General features: G+C 50.4%; 2 protein-coding genes and 1 non-coding gene across 7 annotated transcripts in view; 2 read left to right on the top strand and 1 right to left on the bottom strand.

Moving 5' to 3' along the window:
• The first annotated feature begins 4,270 nt into the window (after window positions 1–4,270).
• MPEG1 (macrophage expressed 1) lies at window positions 4,271–14,879 on the top strand. The gene is made up of 2 exons (XM_001506303.4): window positions 4,271–6,743; window positions 14,794–14,879. Exon 1 carries the CDS (start codon window positions 4,352–4,354, stop codon window positions 6,548–6,550), a length of 2,199 nt encoding a protein of 732 aa, XP_001506353.2. The 5' UTR covers window positions 4,271–4,351; the 3' UTR covers window positions 6,551–6,743; window positions 14,794–14,879.
• DTX4 (deltex E3 ubiquitin ligase 4) overlaps window positions 11,823–25,280 on the bottom strand; it is a 60,843-nt gene continuing 47,385 nt past the window's right edge. For all 5 annotated transcript variants that reach the window (XM_029061613.2, XM_029061612.1, XM_029061611.2 and 2 more), the window contains 3 exons: window positions 20,128–20,289; window positions 18,394–18,483; window positions 11,823–15,266 (listed from right to left, as the gene is read on the bottom strand). In XM_029061613.2, coding sequence (XP_028917446.1) covers window positions 15,033–15,266; window positions 18,394–18,483; window positions 20,128–20,289 — 486 coding nt within the window. In that variant the 3' untranslated portion in view covers window positions 11,823–15,032. The remainder of the gene's footprint in view (window positions 15,267–18,393; window positions 18,484–20,127; window positions 20,290–25,280) is intronic.
• LOC114810865 lies at window positions 20,497–20,634 on the top strand. Its single transcript, XR_003758555.1, has one exon. It is a non-coding gene; the product is annotated as a small nucleolar RNA SNORA7 (small nucleolar RNA).

A 25,280-nucleotide genomic window follows, 5' to 3' on the forward strand; every position in this document is an offset into this window, starting at 1 on the left:
GCCAGAGGGTCCAGATGTGTGGGGGATGATGAAGTGAAACGGCTCTGCAGCAAGGGTTGTCGGATGTCTTGGGGGGAAATCGAAATGGGGAGCGGGGAGGTACCCGCTTAATTCAGCCCTTGTCCCCAAGATCTCTGTGCCTAAGAACAGAAATGAGAAATAGGAATGAGCCAAACTAAGAATGAGAGAAGCAGCGTGGCTCAGTGGAAAGAGCCCGGGCTTTGGAGTCAGAGATCATGGGTTCGAATCCCGGCTCTGCCACTAGGCAGCTGTGTGACTTTGGGCCAGTCACTTCACTTCTCGGTGCCTCAGTTACCTCATCTGTAAAATGGGGATTAAGACTGTGAGCCCCACTTGGGACAACCAGATTCCCTTGTGTCTACCCCAGCGCTTAGAACAGTGCTCTGCACATAGTAAGCGCTTAACAAATACTAACATTATTATTATGGAGAAGCAGCGTGGCGCAGTGGAAAGAGCACGGGCTTTGGAGTCAGGGCTCATGAGTTCGAATCCCAGCTCTGCTACTTGTCGGCTGTGTGACTGTGGGCAAGTCACTTAACTTCTCTGTGCCTCAGTTCCCTCATCTGTAAAATGGGGATTAAGACTGTGAGCCCCACGTGGGACAACCTGATTCCCCTGTGTTTACCCCAGCGCTTAGAACAGTGCTCTGCACATAGTAAGCGCTTAACAAATACCAACATTATTATTATTAGGATTTCACCAGCCCTTTATAAGGCATTTTGTAATGGTATTTGTTGAGCACTTACTATATGTCAGGCACTGTACTAAGTGCCGGGGTGGAATAAAGCAAGTCGGGTTGGATACAGTCCCTGTCCCATGTGAGGCTCACAGTCTCAATCCCTATTTTACAGAGGAGATAACTGAGGCACAGAGAAGTGAAGTGACTTGCTCAAGGTCACCCAGCAGACAAGTGGTAGAGCTGGGATTAGAACCCAGGTCCTTCTGACTCCCAGGTCCATGCCCTATCCATTGCACCATGCTGCTTCTCTAAACTGTAAGCTCGCTGTGGGCAGGGAATGTGTCTATCGTATTTTACTCTCCCAAGTGCTTAGTACCATGCTCTGCGCACAATACGCTCTCAATAAATACCATTAAATGAATAATTGAAATCGAAATGCAGAGCTGACAGACCATAGGCCACACTTCCAAAGCTGCCAGATTCCCAAATCCGGATTCGAGGCAACGGTGGGAGTGTGTTTTCGCAAGAACGGGAATGTGCGGTGGACTCAAAAAGGAGAACAACTCCACTTACCTCCTGGGGGCTGCCCATTCTTTTGATGAAGTGAAATTGTTCCCTAGCCCTACTAGGAGGAAGGAAAGCAGACCCTTAATCTGTGGCCCTCATCCTTCTTTTGTGGTTACAGACTGATTTCAGAACTTCAGGTTGTTGGCTGAGGTCAGGGTTGGGGAATTGGCAGATCTGTGTCAGCTGCCTCAGGCAGCCAAAGTAGGGGAAGCTGAGGGGTTTTTGCAGCGTTGCACCATGTGAAAAAAGCTTGCATCACATCGGGGTGGATGTTCCCTGTTTCTAGTCCCAGCCTGGGTTCTTCACTTACAGGAACACCCTGTCACGTGCCCATCTCGGTGGAACTAAAAAAAGCCAAACCCCAAACCCCACATTTGCTGCTCTGTTAAACACAATCGTGAGACTTTGGCATATTAACTCCTCGAGAGCAGGAGCCCTGTGCTTATGAAATTTTTCCAAAAAGCCCCATTTTGTCAGGAGTTTCTTGCTGGGTACTGGAACCAGTTCTACATACAATAGCAATAATAAGAAGACGAATAGTATTTTTTAAGCACATACTATTTGCCAGGCACAGTACTAAGCACTGGGGGGGATACAAGCAAACTGAGCTGAACACAGTTCCTGTCCCACAAGGGGCTCACAGTCCCGATCCCCATTTTAAAGATGAGGCAACTGAGGCCCAGAGGAGCCAAGTGCCCAAGGTCACACAGCAGACAAGTGGGGGAGCTTGGATTAGAACCCATATCCTTCTGATTCCCAGGCCTGTGCTCTATCCACTAGGTCACGCTGTTTATGCTGAAAGAAAGAGGAGCCACATTAAGATCCTTCTTACCCACGCCAAACTTCTAACTAATTAACCGCTCTGCCAGCTGACTGCTTGGGCCTGGGCCCCTCTAGCTAACCTGACTTCCAGCTGCAGAAGTTGACCACGGGGCAACCGTCAATTCACCGGACGATTTGCAACCCGCTCAGGAAACCCACCCGAATGCCTGGACCTTTCCGGCTCGTCTAAAAGCGTTCCCAGAGGCCAGACACCATCACCATTCTGCTTCCAACACCTCCACGGCTCCATTTTTAGGAAGGGGAGTGGGGAGAGCCGGGGCTTGGGACTGTAGACGGTAAACTCCTTGTGGGCGGGGAACATGTCTACCAATTGTGTTGTATCGTACTTTTCCAAGCGCTTAATGCGGTGGTTGACCCGCAGTAAGTACTCAGTAAATACCACTGATGAACTGATTGATTAGGCCACTTCTGGTACAAACTCAGTCCTTTGACTGGAGTCTCTAGAAAGGTTGGGTGTTGATGGGTCAGACACTCCTGACCACCTTGCGGCATTTACTATGGAAGTTGCTCCACAGGTGAAGAGGGAGGCATACTTTTGTCCCGGAGAAAACTTTGAAGGGAGTTAGTGAGTGACTGGTTGTAAAGTACCAAGGGATTTATTGCGGGGAAATGCATTGTTTCACTTCTGTGACTGTAAGCTCACTGTGGGCAGGGAATACGTCTGCTAACTCTGTAATATTATACTGTCCCAAGCGCCTAGTACAGTACTCTGCACGTAGCAAGTGCTCAATAAATACCATTAATTGTTCAACATAAGCCCTGCTGTTGGTCCAATGAAAAGAACTTGGCTACTAATAATGACAATAATAATGAGAGTATTTTTTAAGCGCTTATTATGTGCCACTAAAGGCCTGGGAATCAGAGGACCTAGGTTCTAATCCTGGCTCCTCTGCATACCTGCTGTGTGACTCTGGGCCAGTCACTTAACTTCTCTAGGCCTCAATTCCCTCATCTGTAAAATGGGGATTCTATACCTGTTCTCCCTCCTACTTAGACTGTGAGCTTCATGTGGGACCTTACTATCTTATATCACCTCAGCAGTTAGTACAATGCTTAGCTCATAGTAAAAACTTAACAAATATCACAATTATGATTATTATTAAGCACTGCACTAAGCACTGGGGTAGATACCAGATAATCAGATTGGACACAGTCTTTGTCCCACACGGGACTCACAGTTCAACAGGGAGAACAGATTTTTCAGATGAGGCAAGTGAAGGACGGAGAAGTTTCCACATAGCTGGGATGAGGCAGAGCTAGGATTAGAGCCCAGATATTCTGAGTCACAGGACTCACAACTAGAGCACAAAGACTTGAACTCTAATCCCAGTTCCACAAGTAGGGCAGTGACTACTGGGGCTACGCCATCAGTGGTGAAGGTTTATGACCGAAGGTGGACAGGTCCAGCAGGAATCCTGAGGAATAAAAATAGCAGGCTAACCAAAGTGCTGGAGACCACAAGCAGTTACCAAAGTAACTGTCTGTTGGGTTATGGGCACTATGGCAGAATAATAATAATGATTGAGGTATTTGTTAAGCCCTTACTATGTGCCAGGCACTGGACTGAGTGCGGGAGTGAATACAGGCAAGTCAGGTTGGACACAATCCCTATCCCATGTGGGGCTCACAGTCTCAATCCCCATTTTACAGATGAGGCAACTGAGGCCCAGAGAAATAAAGTGACTTCCAAAGCCACACGGCAAACAGGCGGCGGGGCCGGGATGAGAACCCACGACCTTCTGACTCCCAGGACGGTGCTCCATCTACTACGCCATGCGGCTCCTCTGCCCCAGGAATTCGGAACTGCCTATGCAAGATATGTGTATTCATTCATTCATTCATTCGATTGTATTTATCGAGCGCTTACCGTGTTCACAATGTGTTGCACCTTGGCCCACTCACTCAGTTGTCACGCTCCGGGCCCAGCAGGGAGAAAGAGTGCCAGTGGCCTGGTGCAAACCATTAACACTGGCGTCCTTCCTTCATAATAATAATGCCAGCTGTCGGGACTACAGCTCATCTGCTGAGGTCGACGAGAGACTCCGTGCAGCGTTCCGACTTCAAGGGCCTTCACGGGCTTGACCCGTGGGCGCATTTTCATTTCTCCTTTTCTCAATCAATGAACCTAAAAAGGGGAACCATAGCCTCAACTGCCTCAGCAGGCTGCTGGCTGTGCCGCCTCAGTTGGGTCCCCTCGTCCCACTCGGCGCAGCTGTGCTTGTGCCTCAGGTGGCTCGAGCCATGAACGGCCTCGTGGTCATCCTTCTCTGGGCAGCGGCGGCGGAGGCCGACAGGGCGGATGGAGCCTTAGAGCAGAAACCTGCTAGAGCTGGGCTGCAGGACTGCAAGAAAGCACTGAACCTCCCGGTCCTAGAAGTGTTGCCCGGGGGCGGCTGGGACAACCTAAGAAACGTGGACATGGGGAGGGTCCTGGACCTGGGCTACAGCACTTGCAGGACCACCGAGGACGGACGCTATATCATCCCAGACCAAGTCTTCACCATCCCCCTAAAGCGGAGCAACATGGAGATGAACTCGGAAATCATCGACTCCTGGAAGGATTACCAGAGCACCACCGCCTTCTCCATCAACACGGAGCTCTCCCTCTTCTCCGCCGCCAACGGCAAGTTCTCGGCCGAGTTCCAGCACGTGAAGACGTGCCAGGTGAAGGACCGTTCCGTGACCACCAGGGTCCAGGTGAGGAACGTGGTCTACACGGCCAAGATCAACCCCTCCTCGGTGTTGGACCGAGAATTTGCCAAACAGCTGATGGACATCTCCGACCGCCTAGAGAACAATCAGACCCGGATGGCCAACTTCCTGGCCGAGCTGCTGGTCCTCAACTACGGCACCCACGTGGTCACCGGCGTGGACGCCGGGGCCAGCCTCGTGCAGGAGGACCACCTCAAGTCCACGTTTGTCCAGAACAACTGGGCCCTCCGGAGCTCCATCACTACTTCGGCCGCGGTCTCCTTCCACAGCTTGATCGACGCCAAGTTTGGTGAGGCGCTTCACCTGGAGGGTGGCTTTAACCAGAATTATATCTCCAACAGAACCAGCTCCAGGGTTCAAAGCATCGGCGGGCTGGCCTTCTACCCCGGCATCACCCTGAAGGCCTGGCAGGAGGGCATAACCAACCACTTGGTGGCTATCGACCATTCCGGTCTGCCCTTGTATTTCTTCATCAACCCCGAGACGCTGCCCGAACTGCCCATCCCCCTGGTCAAGAAGCTGGCCAAGACGGTGGAAGTCGCGGTCCGCCGGTACTTCGGCCTCAACATCTATCCCGGCTGCACCGACACGGAGTCGCCCAACTTCAACTTTCACGCCAACGCGGACGACGGCTCTTGCGAGGGGAGGATGACGAACTTCACCTTCGGGGGAGTCTACCAGGAGTGTCAGCAACTGTCCAGCCAGGGAGAGTTCTTACTCTGCCAGAGCTTAGAGCAGAAGAATCCGCTCACGGGGGGGTTTTCCTGCCCGGAAGGTTTCTCTCCAGTCCTGCTGGGCTCCCAGACCACGGAGGAAGGGTACAGCCGCCTGGAATGCCACAGATCGTGCACCCTGTTCGTCTTCTGCAAGAAAATATGCGAGGATGTGTTCCGGGTGGCGAGGGCCGAGTTCCGAGCTTCCTGGTGTGTGGCCACCGGGCAGGTCTCCAGCCACTCGGGCTTCCTTTTTGGGGGGCTTTTCAGCGGCAAGAGCACCAACCCCGTGACTAACGCCCAGTCCTGTCCCTCGAGCTACTTCCCCCTGAGGCTCTTCGACAGCCTCCGGGTGTGCGTCAGCCAGGACTACGAGCTGGGCTACAAGTTCTCCGTGCCCTTCGGCGGGTTTTTCAGCTGCTCCACGGGGAACCCCCTGGCGAGCTCTGGTCAGCCCGGGGGGCATCCGGATGCCCCTTTCCTGAAAAGATGCCCCGGGGGCTTCAGTCAGCACCAAGCGCTCATCAGCGATGGCTGCCAGGTGTCATACTGTGTCAAAGCCGGGCTCTTCACCAGCCAGTCCCTGCCTCCAGTCAGACTCCCTCCGTTCTCCCGACCCCCTCTCATGAGTCAGGCCTCGACCAACACGGTCCTGGTGACCAACAGTGAGACGGAGAAGTCCTGGGTCCGGGACTCCTCCACCCACCTGTGGAAGCTGGGAGAGCCTTCTGAAGTGCGCCGGACCATAAAGCTCGTCCAAGGGAGCGAGAGGGGCTTGTCGGGGGGAGAGGCCGCTGGCCTCACGACAGGAATCACCACCCTCCTGGCAGCCCTGATTGCCCTGGTCATCTATGGCTCCAGAAGGTACAAGAAGAGGGACTATATACAGATGGAAGGGGAGAAGGAGGAGGAGGAGGAGGAACAGAGGTTGATTTCGGGCTCCGCTAACTACACCGCCGGCCCAACGCATCCGAACGAAACTTTTGACCCGGGGGAAGAGAACCCGGCCGTCTAAACTTCTCCCGTGGAATTTTGCTTCACTTCCTTCTCGGCTCACGACGTAAGCTTGCCTTTAACTCTCCTCGAATTTTTTTCTTGCCCTAACCGGAGAAGAGGCCGACGGCAAGTGTGTGGTTCTGATGCTTCTTCGAATCTCCATCTCCATCGTCTGGCCGACCGACGGAGCCGTTTGGAACTGTGCTCGGAATGTGAGTCGGGGGAGGTCGGCGGGGTGGAGGTTGGGAGGAGAGTTAGGGAGCCTCCCAGCCTACACTGGGAGGGGGTAACTGGGACAAATGAAAAAAGAATAAGCCAGCTGACCTGGAGAGCGATATACTGCTTTCCCAAGTCCCGATCCAGAGGAAAGAGCCTGGGCCTGGGAACAAGGAGACATGGGTTCTGATTCCAGCTGTGCCACTTGCCTGCTGTGCGACCCTGGGCAAGGCACTGAGCTTCTCTGTGCCTCAACTTTCTAATCAGTAAAAATGGGGTTGATACCCATTCTCCCTCCCCCTTAGACTTTGAGCCTCGTATGGGACAGACTATGTCCAATTTGCCTATACTGTATCTATGCCAGGGTTTGCGACAGTGTTTGACGCACAGTAAGCACTTGTTTCCGACTTGATTCACCCCAGAACTTAGTACAGTGATTGACCCATTGTAAGGACTTAACGAATACGACGATTATTATGATTTGGTTTACATATCACTATTATTATTATTCCAGTGGCTCCATTTTCCAAGTCCCAGGGGCCTGCAGAGGCAACCGTCTTCCTCTTACTGCTCCAGTTTCGGGAAACGTGGTCAAATATTCTTTTTCCGTGCTTATTCCTGATCCAAAAGGAGGCTGAAAGCTTAGGGGGCCCTTCCAAAAGAATTTTGGGCAAAGGGTACTCAGAATTGGGTTCAGAAAAGCAAGAGTTCAATCTCTCAGTCCTTGGTTTGGGGTGCTTCGGGTGGATCTTATTAACTCACCAACACCTATCGGGGGGGGGGGGGGGGTCTCCCATCTGGGCAGTGAGAAAAAATTAAAAACCACTTACTGAAATAACCCCCCAGCCCACCCAAAGACTATTCAGCCTCGGCCAGCTGGTTGATGAGAACTTCAGGGTGTTTCACCAGAGGAGCACGTGGCATTTCTGCTCTGGTGATATCAAGAAGGGTTCGGAGGGAGACAGTCACTTACACGTCATTGTCCCAAGGGAAACGTGAATTCAGTTTTCCCACAGCTGGGTCCTGTCTCTGGGCTAATTAGGAACAGAAAAACCCAAAACGGTCTTTTGTTTCAACGTGCTGCCCTTTCCAGGTCCGTGTTCTGCTTCCCGCCCTCCTCCCCGGCCACCCACTCTCTCAGGCACCCCCCAAACCCACACACCCACACACCCACACAGGAAATCTGCCCACTAGTGAATCACGGGACGGGAGGTAGGTGACACCAATGGGATGACAGAAGGCTTGGCGAGCGGCTGTTCCCCACCACGGGAGACCACCCTGGTAGGGATGGACTACAGCCGAGTGGAACGTCAATTCTATTTCCTGGTGGGGACGGAGAAACTATGTAAATCAGCTAAAGTCCCTAAAAATAATAGGGGAGGGGTGTGAAGACCATCATTATTACAACAAAATGCCTTGGATTTCTTCTGAGGAGCTCAAAACGTTTTATGTTTCCTACCTCTTTGTTCCTGTGACAAGGCTCACTGTTTATTGTTATACAGTACTGTCCCAAGCACTTAGTATAGTGTTTTGCTCCCAGGAGAAGCTTAATAAATACGAGTGAATGAACATAAGGCTAGGGGAGGTGGAAGAAGGTAACTACACAACTTGCCCAAGGTCTCGCAGCCAGAGGGTGGAAATGAAAGCCCAGTCACCTCCCAGGATATGGCCATTTGAGTGTTGGAACGGCTACCCCCTCGCTCAATTAATCGATCGATCCATCAGTCGTATTTATTGAACGCTTACCGCGTGCAGAGCACCGTACTAAGCATCTGGAAGAGAACGACGCGACAATATAAAAGTAACGTTCCCGGTCCACGATGAATTTACAGCCTTTCCCCTAACTTAATTTGTTGTCTAAATAATTTCTGGTCAACTGGATCTCTTGAGAACTCAAGGGAAAACCCAAGAGTCTTATTCTCTTGCTCCCAGGTGCCTCGTGGGCCCCTTTTCGGTTACGCTAAATTCTCCCGCTAAGACCGGCCCTTGCTTCAGTGTCTCGAGAGGGTACCGAGTCACCCAGAGGAGAATCCAACTCCATCTGACTTACTCCGGTGCCACTGCCGCTCTGCGAAATGTAAAGATTTTTATTCACTCTCAGGTTTTTATGTCTGCTAACAAAATGGCACACGAAACGTATTAAATGTATTAAAATTAAAATGTATTAAAATAGGAATGCATCAGCCTAGTTTGTTACCGGCAGGAACGTGAGTAAAGAGAAGATCCCACAAGACACGTTTCACCCACTGTTGCACAGTCATGAACCTTGAGGTAAACGTCCTTCATTCGTTCATTCAGCACAGGGTAAAGTCTTCTCCTGATTCAGTGCAGTGCGGTCTAGTGGATAGAGTATGAGCCTGGGAGTGAATCACAGGCCCTGGGTTCAAATCCCTGCTCTGCCACTTAACTGCTATGTGACCTTGGGTATGTAAACTTACTTCTCTGAGAAGCAGCGTGGCTCAGTGGAAAGCGCCCAGGCTTGGGAGTCAGAGATCATGGGTTCTAATCCCGACTCCGCCGCTTGACCTGGGGCAAGCCACTTCACTTCTCTGGGCCTCAGTTACCTCATCTGTAAAATGGGGATTAAGACTGTGAGCCCCACGCGGGACAACCTGATGACCCTGTATCTACCCCAGCGCTCAGAACAGTGCTCGGCACATAGTAAGCGCTTAACAGATACCAACGTTACTATTATTATTCTCTGTGCCTCAGTTCCCTGTCAAATGGGGGAATCATTCATTCGTTCAGTTGTATTTATTGAGCTTTTACTGTGTGCAGGGCACTGTACTAAGAGAGTACCATATAAAAATAAACAGATTCCCTGCACAGTCTAGAGGGAGAGACCGACACCAACATAAATAAATGACAGATATGTACGCAAGTACTGAAGGGCTGGATGAATAATGGGAGCAAGTCAGGGTGACGCGGAAGTGGGAGAAGAGGAAAGGGGGGCTTAATCAGGGGAGGCCTCACACGGGTTAAGACTGTTAAGGGGTCAAGGTTCACAGGGGTTAAGACCGTGAAGCCCTTGTGGGACATGGACTTTGTCCAACCTGATTAGTACAGTTCCTGGCGCATTGAAGCGCTTAACAAATACCATGAAAAAAAAGACGCCTTTCATCTCTTCTCAGCCCAGTCCTGAGGCTGTGGGAATATCAACCCGGGGACTCGCAGGCTACACATTCAAACGGAGGTCTGCTTGGGAGTCGGGCGGTTGGAGTGAGGAAGACAGGGCAGGCTCCTTTCGAGTGTGAATAGAGGCATGGAATGCTTTCACGGATGACAGTAGGCCGCCATTCCCTGAGAGCCGTTTGAAGTGAATTCCGCTAGAGAACAGTTCCTTTTTATTTTTTTTCTAAAGACTTGGCTAACATCCACTTGCTCTCCTGACCGTTGTTGCACAGTAGAAAGAGTATTTATTAAGTGCTTACTGTGTGCAGAGCCCCGTACTAAGCTCTGGGAGAGAAGAGTTTGGAATGCGATCCACATTTGTTTCCGGCCTCTGCTGGCGAGAGGGGAATTATTGGGAAAGTTTCCACAAGAGCCCCTTCAGGGTAGGAGAGGAAGAGGGTAGCCGGGAGAAGGGTTTTGGGATCGAAAGCTCCTCGATGACAGGGATCTTGTCTGCTAACTCCCAAACGTTCACTACAGTGCTCGCCCCCGCCCCCCAGTAAACATGCAGTAAATGCCATTGACGGATTGTGAGTAGCCCGGCTATTTCACATTTGGACACCGTCCTGAGGTCACCCTTCTTGTGGCCGAGTGGATGAGAGCACCCGCCTAGGAGTCAGAAGGAGCTGGGTTCTAATCCCGGCTCTGCCACGTCTGCCGTGTGTGGCCTTGGGCAAGTCACCTCACTTCTCTGGGCCTCAGTTAGCTCAACCGTAAAATGGGAATGAGTGTGAACCCCATGTGGGACAGGGACTGTGTCCGACCTGACTGCCTTGTATCTACCCCAGCTCTTAGAACAGTGCTTGGCACATAGTAAGCACTTAAGAAGTAATAATAATAATAATGATGATGTTGGTATTTGTTAAGCGCTTACTATGTGCCGAGCACTGTTCTAAGCGCTGGGGTAGATACGGGGTAATCAGGTTGTCCCACGTGAGGCTCACAGTTAATTCCCATTTTACAGATGAGGTAACTGAGGCACAGAGAAGTTAAGTGACTTGCCCACAGTCACACAGCTGACAAGTGGCAGAGCCGGGATTCAAACTCATGAGCTCTGACTCCCAAGCCCGGGCTCTTTCCACTGAGCCACGCTGTACCATTATTATAGGAAGCGCTCAATAAATACGATTGAGTGAATGATTATTATTATTACATTATCCTCCTTTCTGCCCTCCCCCTGAGTTCCTCCACCGCAGGGGACGAGTGTAAGCTCATTGTGGGCAGGGAATACGTTTATGTTAATAATAACAATGTTGGTATTTGTTAAGCGCTTACTATGTGCAGAGCACTGTTCTAAGCACTGGGGTAGACACGGGGTCATCAGGTTGTCCCACGTGAGGCTTACAGTTAATCCCCATTTTACAGATGAGGTCGCTGAGGCACAGAGAAGTGAAGTGACTTGCCCACAGTCACACAGCTGACAAGTGACAGAGCCGGGAGTCGAACTCATGACCTCTGACTCCCAAACCCGGACTCTTTCCACTGAGCCACGCTGTACCATTATTATAGTAAGCGCTCAATAAATACGATTGAGTGAATGATTATTATTATTACATTATCCTCCTTTCTGCCCTCCCCGTGAGTTCCTCCACCACAGGGGACGAGTGTAAGCTCACTGTGGGCAGGGAATGCGTCTGTTTATGTCCTGTGGTACTCTCCCACGCGCCGAGTGCTTTGCATACAGTAAGCGCTCATTAAATGTAACGGAATGCATGAAAGAATGAATGAACGAGTGATATGGGGCATTTGTCTGAGGTGGGAAAGGAGAGCGGAGTTCAGGGACTCCCCCGCCCCAAAGGGCTCGGGCGGCCCACCGACGGGCCTCCGAACGGATACACAGACACCTCCGAGGGACAGACGGAGAGGCACCGACGGACGCACAGACGACCCGCAGGCCCCCGGACTCGGAGGATATTTGTTCTCCATTTATTGTTCTGCACGTCCAAGCCCTCAGCACCAGATGGCATAGTCCTCTCCCAGATCAACACACCAGAGACTGCAAAATGCACCGTTTTACGAACAAAACAATATATACAACAGGACGTCGCCAATCCCCTTCCCCACCCCAAATCCAATGCAACCAAAACAGGGAAGATGTGGGGGGAAAGTACCCTCTCCTCTCCAGCCCCTCTCCAACGCCACGCTTCACAGACTCCCAAATCGCCTCACGCTCAGGTCGGTGTGATCTCAGGACAGCGTTCTTTATCGCCAAGTATCAAACCACAGACAACTCCAAATTATAGAAAAGGAGAAAAAAAAAAGGCCACCACACAGACAACCGTGCATATGTCCGCACGCACACTCACACCCTCACTCGCACACCAAATCAACCCCCTTAGGAGACGAACTTCAGATGAGGCGTGTAGGCAACCTCATTTTCTATCCTGGAGGCCGAGCCCTCACGTGGGCCCGGTGCCCGGGGGCTGAGGGGAAAGAGAGCAGGGGGCCTTGAGGTGGAGGAAGTGAGGATGCAGTTGGGTGGACGCGCGGTCGGCTCTCTAAGGCAGAACAGTTACTACGGTAACACAAGCAAGTCTCCGACGGGACGGGTCCCCCAACTTGGATCCTGTATCATCTCTAGCAGAACCTGAAAGAAATTGCTCCTCAGAGGGTGGTGGGGAGAGGGGCGGGTTTCGGTGTTCTGTGGGGAACAGCCAATAAGTCCTAAGTCCTGCCACCAAGAGACTGGTAAAGAAACAGAAGGATAGACAGACGAGACACACGCGGGAGAGTGGCTGGGCTCAAAAGCTAATTCCCGAAGTGGTACGGATCCTAGCGTATCGATCGACCCCGTGAATTCTCTGGGCTTCTCTCTTCGCTCCCTTTTTCCGACGCCCCAGCTTCCCCTCCACACAGACCACCCTCTCGGCCTCAGTCGAACGAAGGCCTCGCTCACACTCTTTCGCACCCCCCACCCCTCACTGCTCAATCCTCCCCAGGTTTCCCCTCTCATCTCCCGTCTACACCCCTCCTCCCAGCCACCTAGCCACCACGGCTGTTCTCCAACCTCGGCCAAGGAGAAGCCCAGAAGCTTCACGAGGAGACCGCGGGCGAGCCTGGCATTAGCCTGTGCCCTCCTCCTAGAGGAAAAGGCTCAAAAGCCCAAGGTCTAGGAATTTCCCACCTCAACTACTGCAGACGCTGCACGGGGAGAGGAATATAATAGCAACACCACAGTGACATGGCCTTGTCTGGACAATCGGGGGTCCTGACTTTCCTTTAGCATTAATTAGGGAAAAAGGATGAGGAAAAAAGGGGTTGGAGCAGGGGGAGTGTGGAGTCAGCGGGCTCCACATTAGTATTTACTGAGCGCTTAACTGTGGGCAGTGTCACCGCTGATGGGGGAGGATTTTCCTAGAGCCGAAATTGGCACGAGGCCTCCCCAGCAACACCTCTGGCAGAAGGGCCACGCTACTACTTCCGCTAGGCTGCCATTTTGAAATTCTTTGAAATTTTGAAATTCGGGTGTTTGCTAGAGCCGCCGCCGAGGGCAATGTCAAAGTGGCTGCCTCGTCCCCAGTAAATCGCCCTCGGGGCTGGGGCCGGGTAATCTCTCGACCTCCGCTCCTAAACCTAAGTACCGTTTTTGTGGTCGTGAATTTTTCTAGCCTTGAAAACCTTCCAAACAATATGAAATATATGTACATATATACGTCAAACCCCCAAAACATGAGGTATATAAATTCAAATCCAAATTTAGGGGAACTTCCCCCATACACATAGTTCAAAGAACCCACCATCAAGGAGGAACAGGGTTTCTTTCCCTTTTACTTTCCTCTAGACCCTAACTCCTCTCCCAGAAGGGGCAGATGGCAGGAGAGGAGGCTTGGCGGAGGCAATTCCCCAGGACATCATTCGGACGCAAACCGGACCAGACCGGACTCATTTAGGAATAGGTTTTAGTGAGACCAGGAGGGTCGGGCTTGGTCCTAAACCCACCCCAAGTGGATCAAGGAATTAGGGATTTCCCCCAGAACAATTTTGCTGTAGAACGGGACAAATTAAAGCCCAAGTTTGGACTGGGCAAACCTGGGTCTTGGTTCTTCCGGCCTAAAACATCCTTCCGGGGGGCCAGCAGACACCGAACACTTTCCGCTTTCAACAAGGACAGTGAAAGGGCTCGGGAGTGGGGCAGGGCACGGTACTCGCTTCTTTCTGATCCCACTTGGGCGAGGCTAAACAGGCAGTGGAATCTGGATTTGATTCTGAGGGTCAGATCCAAATGGAGCTGAAGTCCAAAGGATACCGTGCCCTTGCCCTTTGGTGAAGGTCATTTTCAGACACAAGAACCCCAGGGGCTGGTGGGACTCAACTCATACTGAATACACAGACTACGGCGAACTGCGACTGGTCTCTCCCTGGGGTGGAATGAATGAGAAAGCGGGTTGTTGGCCCCATTCTCTGGGCACAGACCCACCGATTCAGAAAAGGGTGGGGGGCTGCGGGCCAGGGACCGAGCAGACCCGGGGACAGCACCTTTCGGATGGAAATCTAGTTCCCGAGGCTTTTCCCGAAGCCAGTAAATGGAACCGGGAGTCAAATATCAAGGCGGAACCGATCACCCCGCTGGGTGGGCGGAGGGCGAGGGGATGAACGTTACAGGACAGAAAGCCGGACCCCTCAGTGCACCCACAAGAGGAGGGCTTCCACTCCGCCAGGGCCCTAGGGCCTGCAGTTTATATTTCACAGTAGTTTAGCGGTTGACCCTCCCCGACCCCACACAGTGAGAGCCCGTACCCCTCCCGTTCGAGAGAAGCGCAACTGAAACTCTGCACTTAAAGCAGAATGAACTCTAAGAGGAGGCGCTGAGGCGAAGGAGGCCTCAGGCCTCCCGAGGCCATCGCCCGGCCTGACGACGCTCTTCCCTCACCTCAGGTGCGTCGCCAGATGCCCAACCCAGCCCCGCCGGCCACCCGGGGCCAAGACACAGCGGCACCTTTTGACACTCCCCTCGTCTGAGGACATTTAAGAACGTCGTGGCCGCCGCTTGCAGCAGGAGAGGGGCTGGAGAGGACACGGTGGGGGGAGTCAAAGGACCCAGCTGGCCCCGGAGGCGGGGGGAGGTCCTTACCCCTCTTTCTCCTTCCTCCCACCTCTAAACTCCTCCTCCAGCCTCAGTCTTTCTCCTGAGCAACGCTGTCCTCAGCGATGCCCTGGGCCGCCAGCTCAGCCAGCACATTGTCCAGGTAATTGGTGTCCGGGTAGCCGTGGCCGGTGAGGTTGGAGCCGAACTCCGTCTTATGGTGGACCTCGTTCCAGATAACTGTGTCGGACTCGCCCGTGGTGCTGGAGGTGCCCACTGCGAAGATCAGACGGCGGTCCCAGGCCACCAGCAGCAGCTTCAACACCTGGGCGGAAGACAGAGAGCCGGACGCTGAGACCCGGGAGGGGCTTCCGTCGATTTCGGCCGAGAACCCCTCCGGGCAGCCAAACGTCATCGCCATCATAATAATAAGCGTGGTATTCGTTAAGCGCTAAGCACTATAACGATGACGGTATTCGTTAAGTGCTTACGACGTGCCAGGCGCTGTATCCATTCATTCAATAATATTTATTGAGAGCGTTCTGTGTGCCGAGCACTGTACTAGGCGATTGAAAAGAACAATTCAGCAACGAAGCCTGGGGTGGATACAAGCAAACTGAGTTGGACACAGTCCAACGTGGGGCTCACGGTCTCAAACCCCATTTTACAGATGAGGGAAGTGAGGCCCAGAGAAGTGAAGTGACTTGCCCAAGGTCACACGGCAGACGAGCGGTGGAGCCGGCGTTAGAACCCATGACCTTCTGACTCCCAGGCCTGTGCTCTATCCACCAGGCCACTATCCTAGGTATGGGGGTGGATTTCTTGTCAATTTCTGCCGGGAGCCCTTCTGGGCAGCAAATCATCATCATCATCATAATTGTGGTATTTGTTAAGCGCTTACTATGTGCTAAGCACTTTACTAAGTGCTGGAGTAGATATCAATTTTGGTCAAGAATCCCTCTGAGCAGCCAATCATCATTATAATAATAATAATAATAATAATAATGGTGGTGTTTAGCGTTTACTATGTGCTAAGTACTGTACTAGACACTGGGTTAGATACAAGATCATTAGAGAAGCAGCGTGGTGTAGTGGAAAGAGCCCGGGCTTGGGAGTCAGAGGTCGTGGGTTCTAATCCCGGATCTGCCACTTGTCAGCTGTGTGACTTTGGGCATGTCACTTCACTTCTCTGGGCCTCAGTGACCTCATCTGTAAAATGGGGATTAAGAGTGTGAGTCCCTCATGGGACAACCTGATTACCTTGTATCTACAGTGCTTGGCACAGAGTAAGCGCTTAACAAATGCCATTATTATTATTATCATTATGTCCCACGTGGGGATCACAGCCTAAGTAGGAGGGAGAACAGGGGCTGAATCCCCATTTTGCAGATGAGGAAACTGAGGCCCAGAGAAGCAAAGTGACTTACCCAAGGTCAAACAGCAGACAAGCGGCAGAGCTGGGATTAAAATCCAAGCCTTCTGACTCCGAGGTCCGGGCTCTTTCTACTAGACCACACTGCTTCTCTATCATCTGTCCCAGACCTCGATGTTGATCCCTTCCAGCCCTCCTTCAAATTTTAAAGCCAGCATTTCTTTATTTGCACCAAGCATTCCAAGTTGCTACTCCTTTCCCCTTTACCCCTCAAAACCCTCTGAAGGCTATCTCGTTGATTCTTCACCGAACCAGTGGACTGTAAATCCCTGGATGATAAGGATGGTGCCTCTCCCTTAAAACTGTAGCATTTGTTAAGCGCTTACTATTTGCCAACCGCTGGGGTAGAGTCAAGATGATCAGGTCCCACAGTCTAAGCAGGAGGGAGAATAGGGATTGAATCCTCATTTTGCAGATAAGGGATCTGAGACCCAAAGGAGATAACTGGCTTCTCCAAGGTCACAGAACAGATGAGTGGCAGAGCCAGAATTAGAACCCGGGTCCTCTGACTCCCAGGCCCACGCTCTATCCACCAGACCTCGCTTCTCCTCACACTTATTTCTCCTATTATACTTCCCCAAGTCCCAAGGGCAGCGCTCTGCACATAATAGACAGTATAAATGCTGTTCATGATGAGGATAATCGTGTCCTCTCCCACCCCAGATAAATCTTATCCTCAAGGCAGAGACCACGGAGAATTTGATCACTAAGGGAAATCCTGTCGCACAGCTCAGCCAATTCCATTTCTTGCTACCCCAAGGGGCAGAAGGGCTCGCCTAAGTGGTACATCCCAATCTGTGTCAGGAGCTTTCTACTGTTTTCGCTGAGGTTTGCGTCTTCTAGTTCTCTTCATCAATTCTGAATAAAAAGGACCCAAAATGGGAGTGGGGTGTTCTCAATTATTTATTTTGACCTCTCCAGTCGTAATTATTTTGAGATTTATCTCCTCCACTGGGGTGTAAAGTCCTTCTGGGCAGGGACCGGATCCCTTCGTTATTCTGCACTTCCTAAATACCTAGTACAGTGCACGGCACCAAGTGGGCACTCAATAAATGCTGCTATAGCAACCACTACTCTTAGATTATTTATTTTAACGCTCATCTCCCCCTCAAGACTGTAAACTCCTTGCGGGCAGGGACTGCATCTACCAACTGTGTTGTACGGTACTCTTCCAAGTGAAGGAGAAACAGTGTGTTTTAGTGAAAAGAACCTGGGCCTGGGAGTCAGAAGACCTGGGTTCTAATCCCAGCTCTGCCACTGTCTGCTGTGTGACCTTGGGGAAGTCACTTCACTTCTCTGGGCCTCAGCTACCTGGGATTAAGACCGGGGGCCTTATGTGGGACAAGGACTGTGTCTAATCTGTTTACTGTGGATCTACCCCAGCGCTTAATAATAATAATAATGTTGGTATTTGTTAAGCGCTTACTATGTGCAGAGCACTGTTCTAAGCACTGGGGTAGGTACAGGGTTATCAGATTGTCCCTCGTGAGGCTCGCAGTCTTAATCCCCATTTAACAGATGAGGTAACTGAGGCACAGAGAAGTAAAGTGACTTGCACACAGTCACCCAGCTGACAAGTGGCGGAGTCAGGATTTGAACCCATGACCTCTGACTCCCAAACCCATACTCCTTCAGTGTCTGGCACATAGTAAGCACTTAACGAGTACCACTGAAAAAGATGCTTAGTACAAAGCTCTTCACATAGTAAGCATTCAGTAAATAACACTGATGGATTGATTGATTACCTCTACTGTGGGATTTCCAGGTAAAGTTTCGAGTGCAGGGAACTCCACGGCCAACAACCCTTATCTGGGAGGTGTTGGGAGAGAAAACTCCACCCGCCCCAAAATGCAGCTTGTCCCACTCCCTTTCTCCCCGCATCCAGGCAAATGGCTCAGCCCTGACTCCCACCCAGTCTCCAAGAGATGCTATTAGATAGACTGCAATCTTGGTAAGAAGCTTTGCCCACGGACCCAAGTCAGCTATGAATTCCCTCGATCCTGACGGGCGCATCTCTCACCTTCCTCCCCTTCTCACTGTCCGGGAGGTAACAGTGGCGTGGAAATCCTCGAGCTGTAAAGCTTTTCCCAGGGTTTGGATGTTCTGGTCCCTGAGGACAAAAAAGAAAGGAAAAGAAAGAGAGAGAGATTTTCCCGTTAATGTTGATGACGCTGAGAAGGCACTCGGACTTCAGTTTTAGTCATGTCAAGATAAGATTCCGGGGACCATGACGAGACTGTAGGACCCTCGTGTCAAAGACATCAAACTGTGGCACTTGCATCATTTCTAGATCAGTCAAGACTGTAAACCCATTACTGGGCAGGGATTGTCTCTATCTGTCGCCGAATTGTACATTCCAAGCGCTCAGTTCAGTGCTCTGCACATAAACACTATTGAATGAATGAATCATTTCTAGATTTTGTATCCTCTAGACTGCTTCCTCGGGGAAGCAGCGTGGCTCAGTGGAAAGAGCCTGGGCTTCGGAGTCAGAGGTCATGGGTTCGACTCCCGGCTCTGCCCCTTGTCAGCTGTGTGACTGTGGGCAAGTCACTTCACTTCTCTGGGCCTCAGTTACCTCATCTGTAAAATGGGGATTAACTGTGAGCCTCACGTGGGACAACCTGATTCCCCTGTATCTACCCCAGCGCTTAGAACAGTACTCTGCACATAGTAAGCGCTTAACAAATACCAACATTATTAGACTGTAAGTTCACTGTGGGCAGGGAACGTATATTGTACTCTCCCAAGCACTTAGTACCAAGCTCTGTTTTAGACTGTTGGGTTGTTATGGGCGGGGAATACGTTTACCAACTTGGTTGTATTGTATTCTCCCAAGCACTTCGTAGAGGGCTCTGCACATGGTAAGTGCTCAAAAAATACCACTGTCTGACTGATTTCACCTGACCTCAAGGGTCAACTCAACTACATTAATTATCTAGACTGTAAGCTCGTTGTGAGCAAGGAATGTGTCTGGTATACTGTTGTGTTGCACTTTCCCAAGCGCTTGGTACAGTGCTCCGCACACAGTAAGCACTCAATAAATACCACTGATTGATTGATAAAAGTCCACGGGCCCTACGAGATAGGTGGAAGATCAGAATAGCCCCTTTTTACAGGTGGGGAAACTGAAGTCCAGAAAGGTTTAGTTCCCTGCACAAGGTCACACAGCTGATCGGAATTAAAATAATGGCTTCCTGACTCCTGGTCCAGTGTTTTCTCTCTCTGATGATACAGGGTCTCTTGAGAATGTCGGATGAGCCTCGGCCTTGACACATCAGGACCGGTAACCTGATTATCTGGGGGCTCATCAAGGACCCACTTAACTCTTCTCTCTCACTGCTGACTTCTGTCCCCAAAGGTGTCTGGATTTCCTCTTGAAGAACTCACTCAGAGGGTGTCGGGCAAAGCCATCTTGAAATAACCCTGTGAAACAGCAGCTTCTCTTCAGCAAAGCAGACGGGTGCAAGTCTCCCGCAACCCAGACTCTGAGATAAGACCATCGTAGTAGTTTTATATTTAGCGGTAGATGATCTGATCTCCCTTCTATTTACCTCCATCACAATCCCCAACATTGATTCCACAGGATGGGATTGGTGGAGGCCATTTCGAGGACATTAGTTTGAATTTCCCCCACTTCTAAAAGGAAGTCAACTAGTCTGGCCTGGATTGATAATAATAATAATAATGTCTTGATATTTGCTGTTTTCTCTTGCCAAGGGACAAGGAGTTCAGTGGGACAGGGGAGCCCTCTCACCTGGATTCCCGGGGGGATGTTGTAGATGATCCGTATGGTTTTACAGTCAGGATGCCCAGGCAAGGAGTGGGGGATGAGGTGGTACTCCATCTTCCCGGGAGGCTGGGTCCCCGTCTTCACCCCGTAAATGGTTTTACAGGTCGGACACTGCAGGCTCCCATCCTGAAAACGAGGCCCGGAAAAAAAAAGGTCACATTAGAAGGTGGCGATGAAAAATTCAAGGACAATGGAAGGAAGTCCTGCCAGAACAGACCGTTTCGACCTATCAAACATCGGAGTATGTACTGAGCGCTTCGTCGCTCAATCCACTCTCAAATACTCCAGCAGGAAAAGACCAAAGAGTATGTGAAGGGGAGTAACTGAGGTGAGCCCCTCTCAGGGTCGCACCTGGGGAGTGTCCAGTACTCTACCAGTCTTGGCTATGGGTGGGAGAGTCAAGCAGTGGCCTACCCATTCCATTCCTAGCTTGGGCAGTGGCTAGCGAGTGAAAGGCCATCTGCTACAAGTCAAAACTCACCTGTGTTGGGCGGCAGTGGCATAGAAAAGAGGGCGGACACTCGAGGTTACCGTGCGGTAGGAGGCAATGGTAAACCACTTCCATATCTGTACCAAGAAAACTATGGATCCACTACCAGAACGATCGCATATGGAGAGGGGGGCGTTCTGGGAGAGATGTGTCCGTGGTGTCGCCATGGGTCGCAAACGACTCGACGGCATAAGACAACTGAGGAGAGCAGGCAAGTCCAAGAGAGGACATTTTACAAATTGGACAAGGAGAGAAGACTGAACAGTTGCCCAACAGCTGCAACCAAGCAACCTGGTGCCATTTCCATTCAAGCTGTTTGTCGTGTTAAAAAACTACATTAAGTCAAAGGAGCAGATGTTTCTTCTAAACGATGAAGGGTCCGGCCTATGGGCTAGTTGGCTTTTTCTATGTGCAAGGGATTTAACAAAATGTGAAATAATGTGACTTTTTTGGCTGCATCGTCATTTCAATCGGTCAACTGTGTGCAGAGCACTGTACTAAGCGCTTGGGAGAGTACAATGAAACAGAGTTGATCGACACATCCCGGCCCACGGGGAGCATATGGTCTAGATTCACCATATTAAGTGACTCCACGGTGCATGGCCTAGTGGATAGAGCACGGGCCTGGGGGTCAGAAGGCCAAGGGTTCTAATCCTCTGATCCTTGGGCGAGTCACTTCATTTCTCTGTGCCTCGGTTACCTCATCTATAAAATGGGAATTGAGACTAATTATTGTGTCCAACTCAATTTGCTTGTATCCTCCCCAGTGCTTAGAACAGTGCCTGGCACATAGCAAGCACTTAAACACCACCATCGTCGTTATCATCATCCCTAGGATAAGACTACTAGAGAAGGGGTAATGGTATCGACAGAGCTTCCATTGGATGTCATGCACTGTGCTAAGCACGTGAGAAAGTATAACAGAAACATGAGGAACTGATTCTCTAACAGGAGGAAAAGTGACCTGCAAAACTTGTAGAATTCCAAAATCTTGGGGAGCTCATCAAACCATGTCCCAGGTGGTAAATACATCAGCGTGACATTAAAAACAAGTTTATCCTTCACTACTCACCCCTCTAGTGAGTCCATACCAATCTGTCACTTATTCATTCATTCATTCATTCAATAGTATTTATTGAGTGCTTACTATGTGCAGAGCACTGTACTGAGCGCTTGGAACGTACAAATCGGCAACAGATAGAGACAGTCCCTGCCCACTGACGGACTTATTTAAATGTCTATGTCTTCTCCTCTAGTCCGTACACTCTTAATGGACAGAGATCGTGTCCACCAACTTAATTCTTTTGTACTCACCCAAACAATCCATCCATCCATCCATCCATCGTATTTATTGAGCATTTACTGTTTGCAGAGCACTGGATTAAATATTTGGGAGAGTACAATATAATAGAGTTGGTAGATACGCTCCCTGCCCACAATGAGCTTACAGTCTAGAGGGGGAGACAGACATCGATACAAATAGATCGATTACGGATACGTACCTAAGTGCCGTGGGGCTGAGGGAGGGGTGAATAAAAAGTGCAAATCCAAGTGAAAAGGCAACACAGAAGGAAGTGGGAGAAGAAGAAATGAGGGCATAGTCGGGGAAGGTCTCTCGAAGGAGATGTGCTTTTAATAAGGCTAAGCACGAAGGCTGAGGACCCAAACGGTTGGCACGGTGCTCTGCCCAAGGTAAATGCTCAATAACCACTGAGTGACTGATATAAGATCGTTATGGACAAGGAATGTTCAATAACCACTGACAGATTGACCGATTGATATAAGATCGTTATGGGCAAGGAACATGTCTACCAACTCTGTTGTAGATCACTGGTTGACTGATTTATAAGGATCTTTTGAAGGCCTCTGAGATCTCAGACTGGAAGGGAAAAGGCTGGAAAAGACAGTCTCTAGGCCGTTTCCTGGACTGCGGATCACCTGAGGCTTCAAAGATCTGGGCAGGGAACGTGTCTACCACCTCTGTTGTACTGCACTCTCCCAAGCTGCTTAAAGAAGCAACGTGGCCTAGTGGAAAGAGCACGGGCCCGGGAGTCAGAGGACCTGGGTTCTCATCCCAGCTCTGCCATGTGTCTGCTGTGTGACCCCGGGCAAGTCACTTCCCTTCTCTGTGACTTGGTTTTCTCATCTGCACAACGGGGATTCAATCCTACTCCCTCCTACTTGGACTGGGAGCCCCATGTGCGACAGGGATTGGGTCCAGCCTGATTAAACATTTAGAATGGTGTTTGGCACATAGTCAGTGCTTAACTGACTTAGAGAAGCAACGTGGCTCAGTGGAAAGAGCACGGGCTTTGGAGTCAGAGGTCATGAGTTCCAATCCCAGCTCTGCCACTTGTCTGCTGTGTCACCTTGGGCAAGTCACTTCACTTCTCTGTGCCTCAGTGACCTCATCTGTAAAATGGGGATGAAGACGGTGAGCCCCACGTGGGACAACCTGATTCCCCTGTGTCTACCCCAGCGCTTAGAACGGTGCTCGGTACATAGTAAGTGCTTAACAAATACCAACATTATTATTATTAACAAGTACCATGATAATACCACTGAAACTATAACTACTACTAATAATAATAACGATAGTAATGCAGTACTTTGTTGACATAAGCACTCAATTCCCATAGGTCTACCTACCCCTAACCACTGTGACCGTGGAACTCAATCCTTCAAAGGCCTCTTAAGAAGTCACCTCCTCCTCCAGGAAGCGCTGCCTGACTTCCGTGGCCTAGCGGAAAGAGCACGGGCCTGGGAGTCAGAGGACCCGATTTCTAAACCCAGCTCGGTCATTTGAGACGCAGCGTGGCTTAGTGGAAAGAGCCTGGGCTTGGGAGTCAGAGGTTGTGGGTTCTAATCCCGGCTCCCCCACTTATCAGCTGTGTGACTTTGGGCAAGTCACTTCACTTCTCTGGGCCTCAGTTCCCTCCTCTGTAAAATGGGGATTAAGACTGTGAGCCTCATGTGGGACAACCTGATTACCCTGTATCAACCCCGGTGCTTTGTACATAGTAAGGGCTTAACAAATACCATAACAATAATAATAATAATAATTTGTCTGCTGGGTGAATTTGGGCAAATCACTTCATTTCTCTGCGCTCCAATTTCCTCATCTGTAAAATGGGGATCAAATACCTGTCCTCCCTCCTATTCAGAATGTCAGCCCCAAAAGGGACAGGGACAGTGACCCATCTGATTCCTTATATCTACCTTAGATTTGGCCTGTAGTTAAGTGCTTAAATACCACAATTATACTTATAATAATAACGTTGCTATTTGTTAAGCGCTTACTATGTGCAGAGCACTGTTCTAAGTGCTGGGGTAAATACAGGGTAATCAGATTGTCCCATGTGAGGCTCACAGTCTTCATTCCCATTTTACAGATGAGGGAACTGAGGCACAGAGAAGTGAAGTGACTTGCCCACAGTCACACAGCTGCCAAGTGGCAGAGGGGGGATTCGAACCCATGACTTCTGACTCCCAAGCCCGGGCTCTTTCCACTGAACCACGCTGCTTCCCGTACTTGCTTCCCGTGAATACTTATGATGTCATTCCACTGGCCACCCTTATGATTCATGCAGCCATGGACAGATTTACTGATTTAATGGTCTGCCTTTGTTCTGGCCCAATATATTATTTGATCCTACTCTTGTCCCTAATGTAACAGTAATCACTATAACCACAATACTAACTGTGGCATTGTTAAGCATTTAGCGCAGTACCTGACACATATAGTAAGGGCTGAGGTACATACAAGAGAATCAGAGCAGACACTGCCCCTGTTCCGGTCTCGCAGTTTTAGAGGGAGGGAGAACAGGCATTCAATCCCCATTTTACAGATGAGGAAACTAAAGCACAGAAACTAAGGCTCAGCCACTTGTCAGCTGTGTGACTTTGGGCAAGTCACTTCACTTCTCTGTGCCTCAGTTCCCTCATCTGTAAAATGGGGATGAAGACTGTGAGCCCCACGTGGGACAACCTGATTCCCCTGTGTCTACCCCAGCGCTTAGAACAGTGCTCGGCACATAGTAAGCGCTTAACAAATACCAACATTATTAACATTATTATTAAGTGACTTAACCAAGGTCACGCAGCAGGTATGTAGGGGGAGCTGAGACTGGAACCCACTTCACTTCTCTGTGCCTCAATTACCTCATCTATAAAATGGGGATTACGGCTGTGAGCCCCATTTGGGACACAGATTTTGTCCAACCTGATTATCTTGTATCTACACCAGCGCTTAGAACAGTGTCTGGTACGTAGTAAGCGCTTAACAAAAATTATTAAAAAAAAAGAAAGAGCAGCCCTGGTTTGCCCTGGCTACTTCCAAGTAAAGCACACCTCCTCTGAAATTAGAAATATCCCACCTTCCTTGCCCCAGATAAGCCACATTCTTCACCCACCCCAGGCCCTGCCAATCTCCCAACTACTGATAGGAGAGAACCAGCGTGGCCCAGTGGATAGAGCCTGGGAGTCAGAGGGTCCTGGGTTCTAATCCGGGCTCCGCCACATGTCTGCTGTGTGACCCTAGGCAAGTCACTTCACTTCTCTGTGCCTCACTTCCCTCATCTGTCAAATGGGAATTAAAACTGTGGGATACGGACCGTGTCCGACCTCG

The sequence above is a fragment of the Ornithorhynchus anatinus genome, chromosome 3, assembly GCF_004115215.2.
Source record: "Ornithorhynchus anatinus isolate Pmale09 chromosome 3, mOrnAna1.pri.v4, whole genome shotgun sequence".
In the NCBI taxonomy this organism is placed as follows: Eukaryota; Metazoa; Chordata; class Mammalia; order Monotremata; family Ornithorhynchidae; genus Ornithorhynchus; species Ornithorhynchus anatinus.

Excerpts from the sequence above, each read along its gene's own strand:
- MPEG1 (XM_001506303.4), top strand. The coding sequence starts at position 4,352 with ATGAACGGCCTCGTGGTCATCCTTCTCTGGGCAGCGGCGGCGGAGGCC.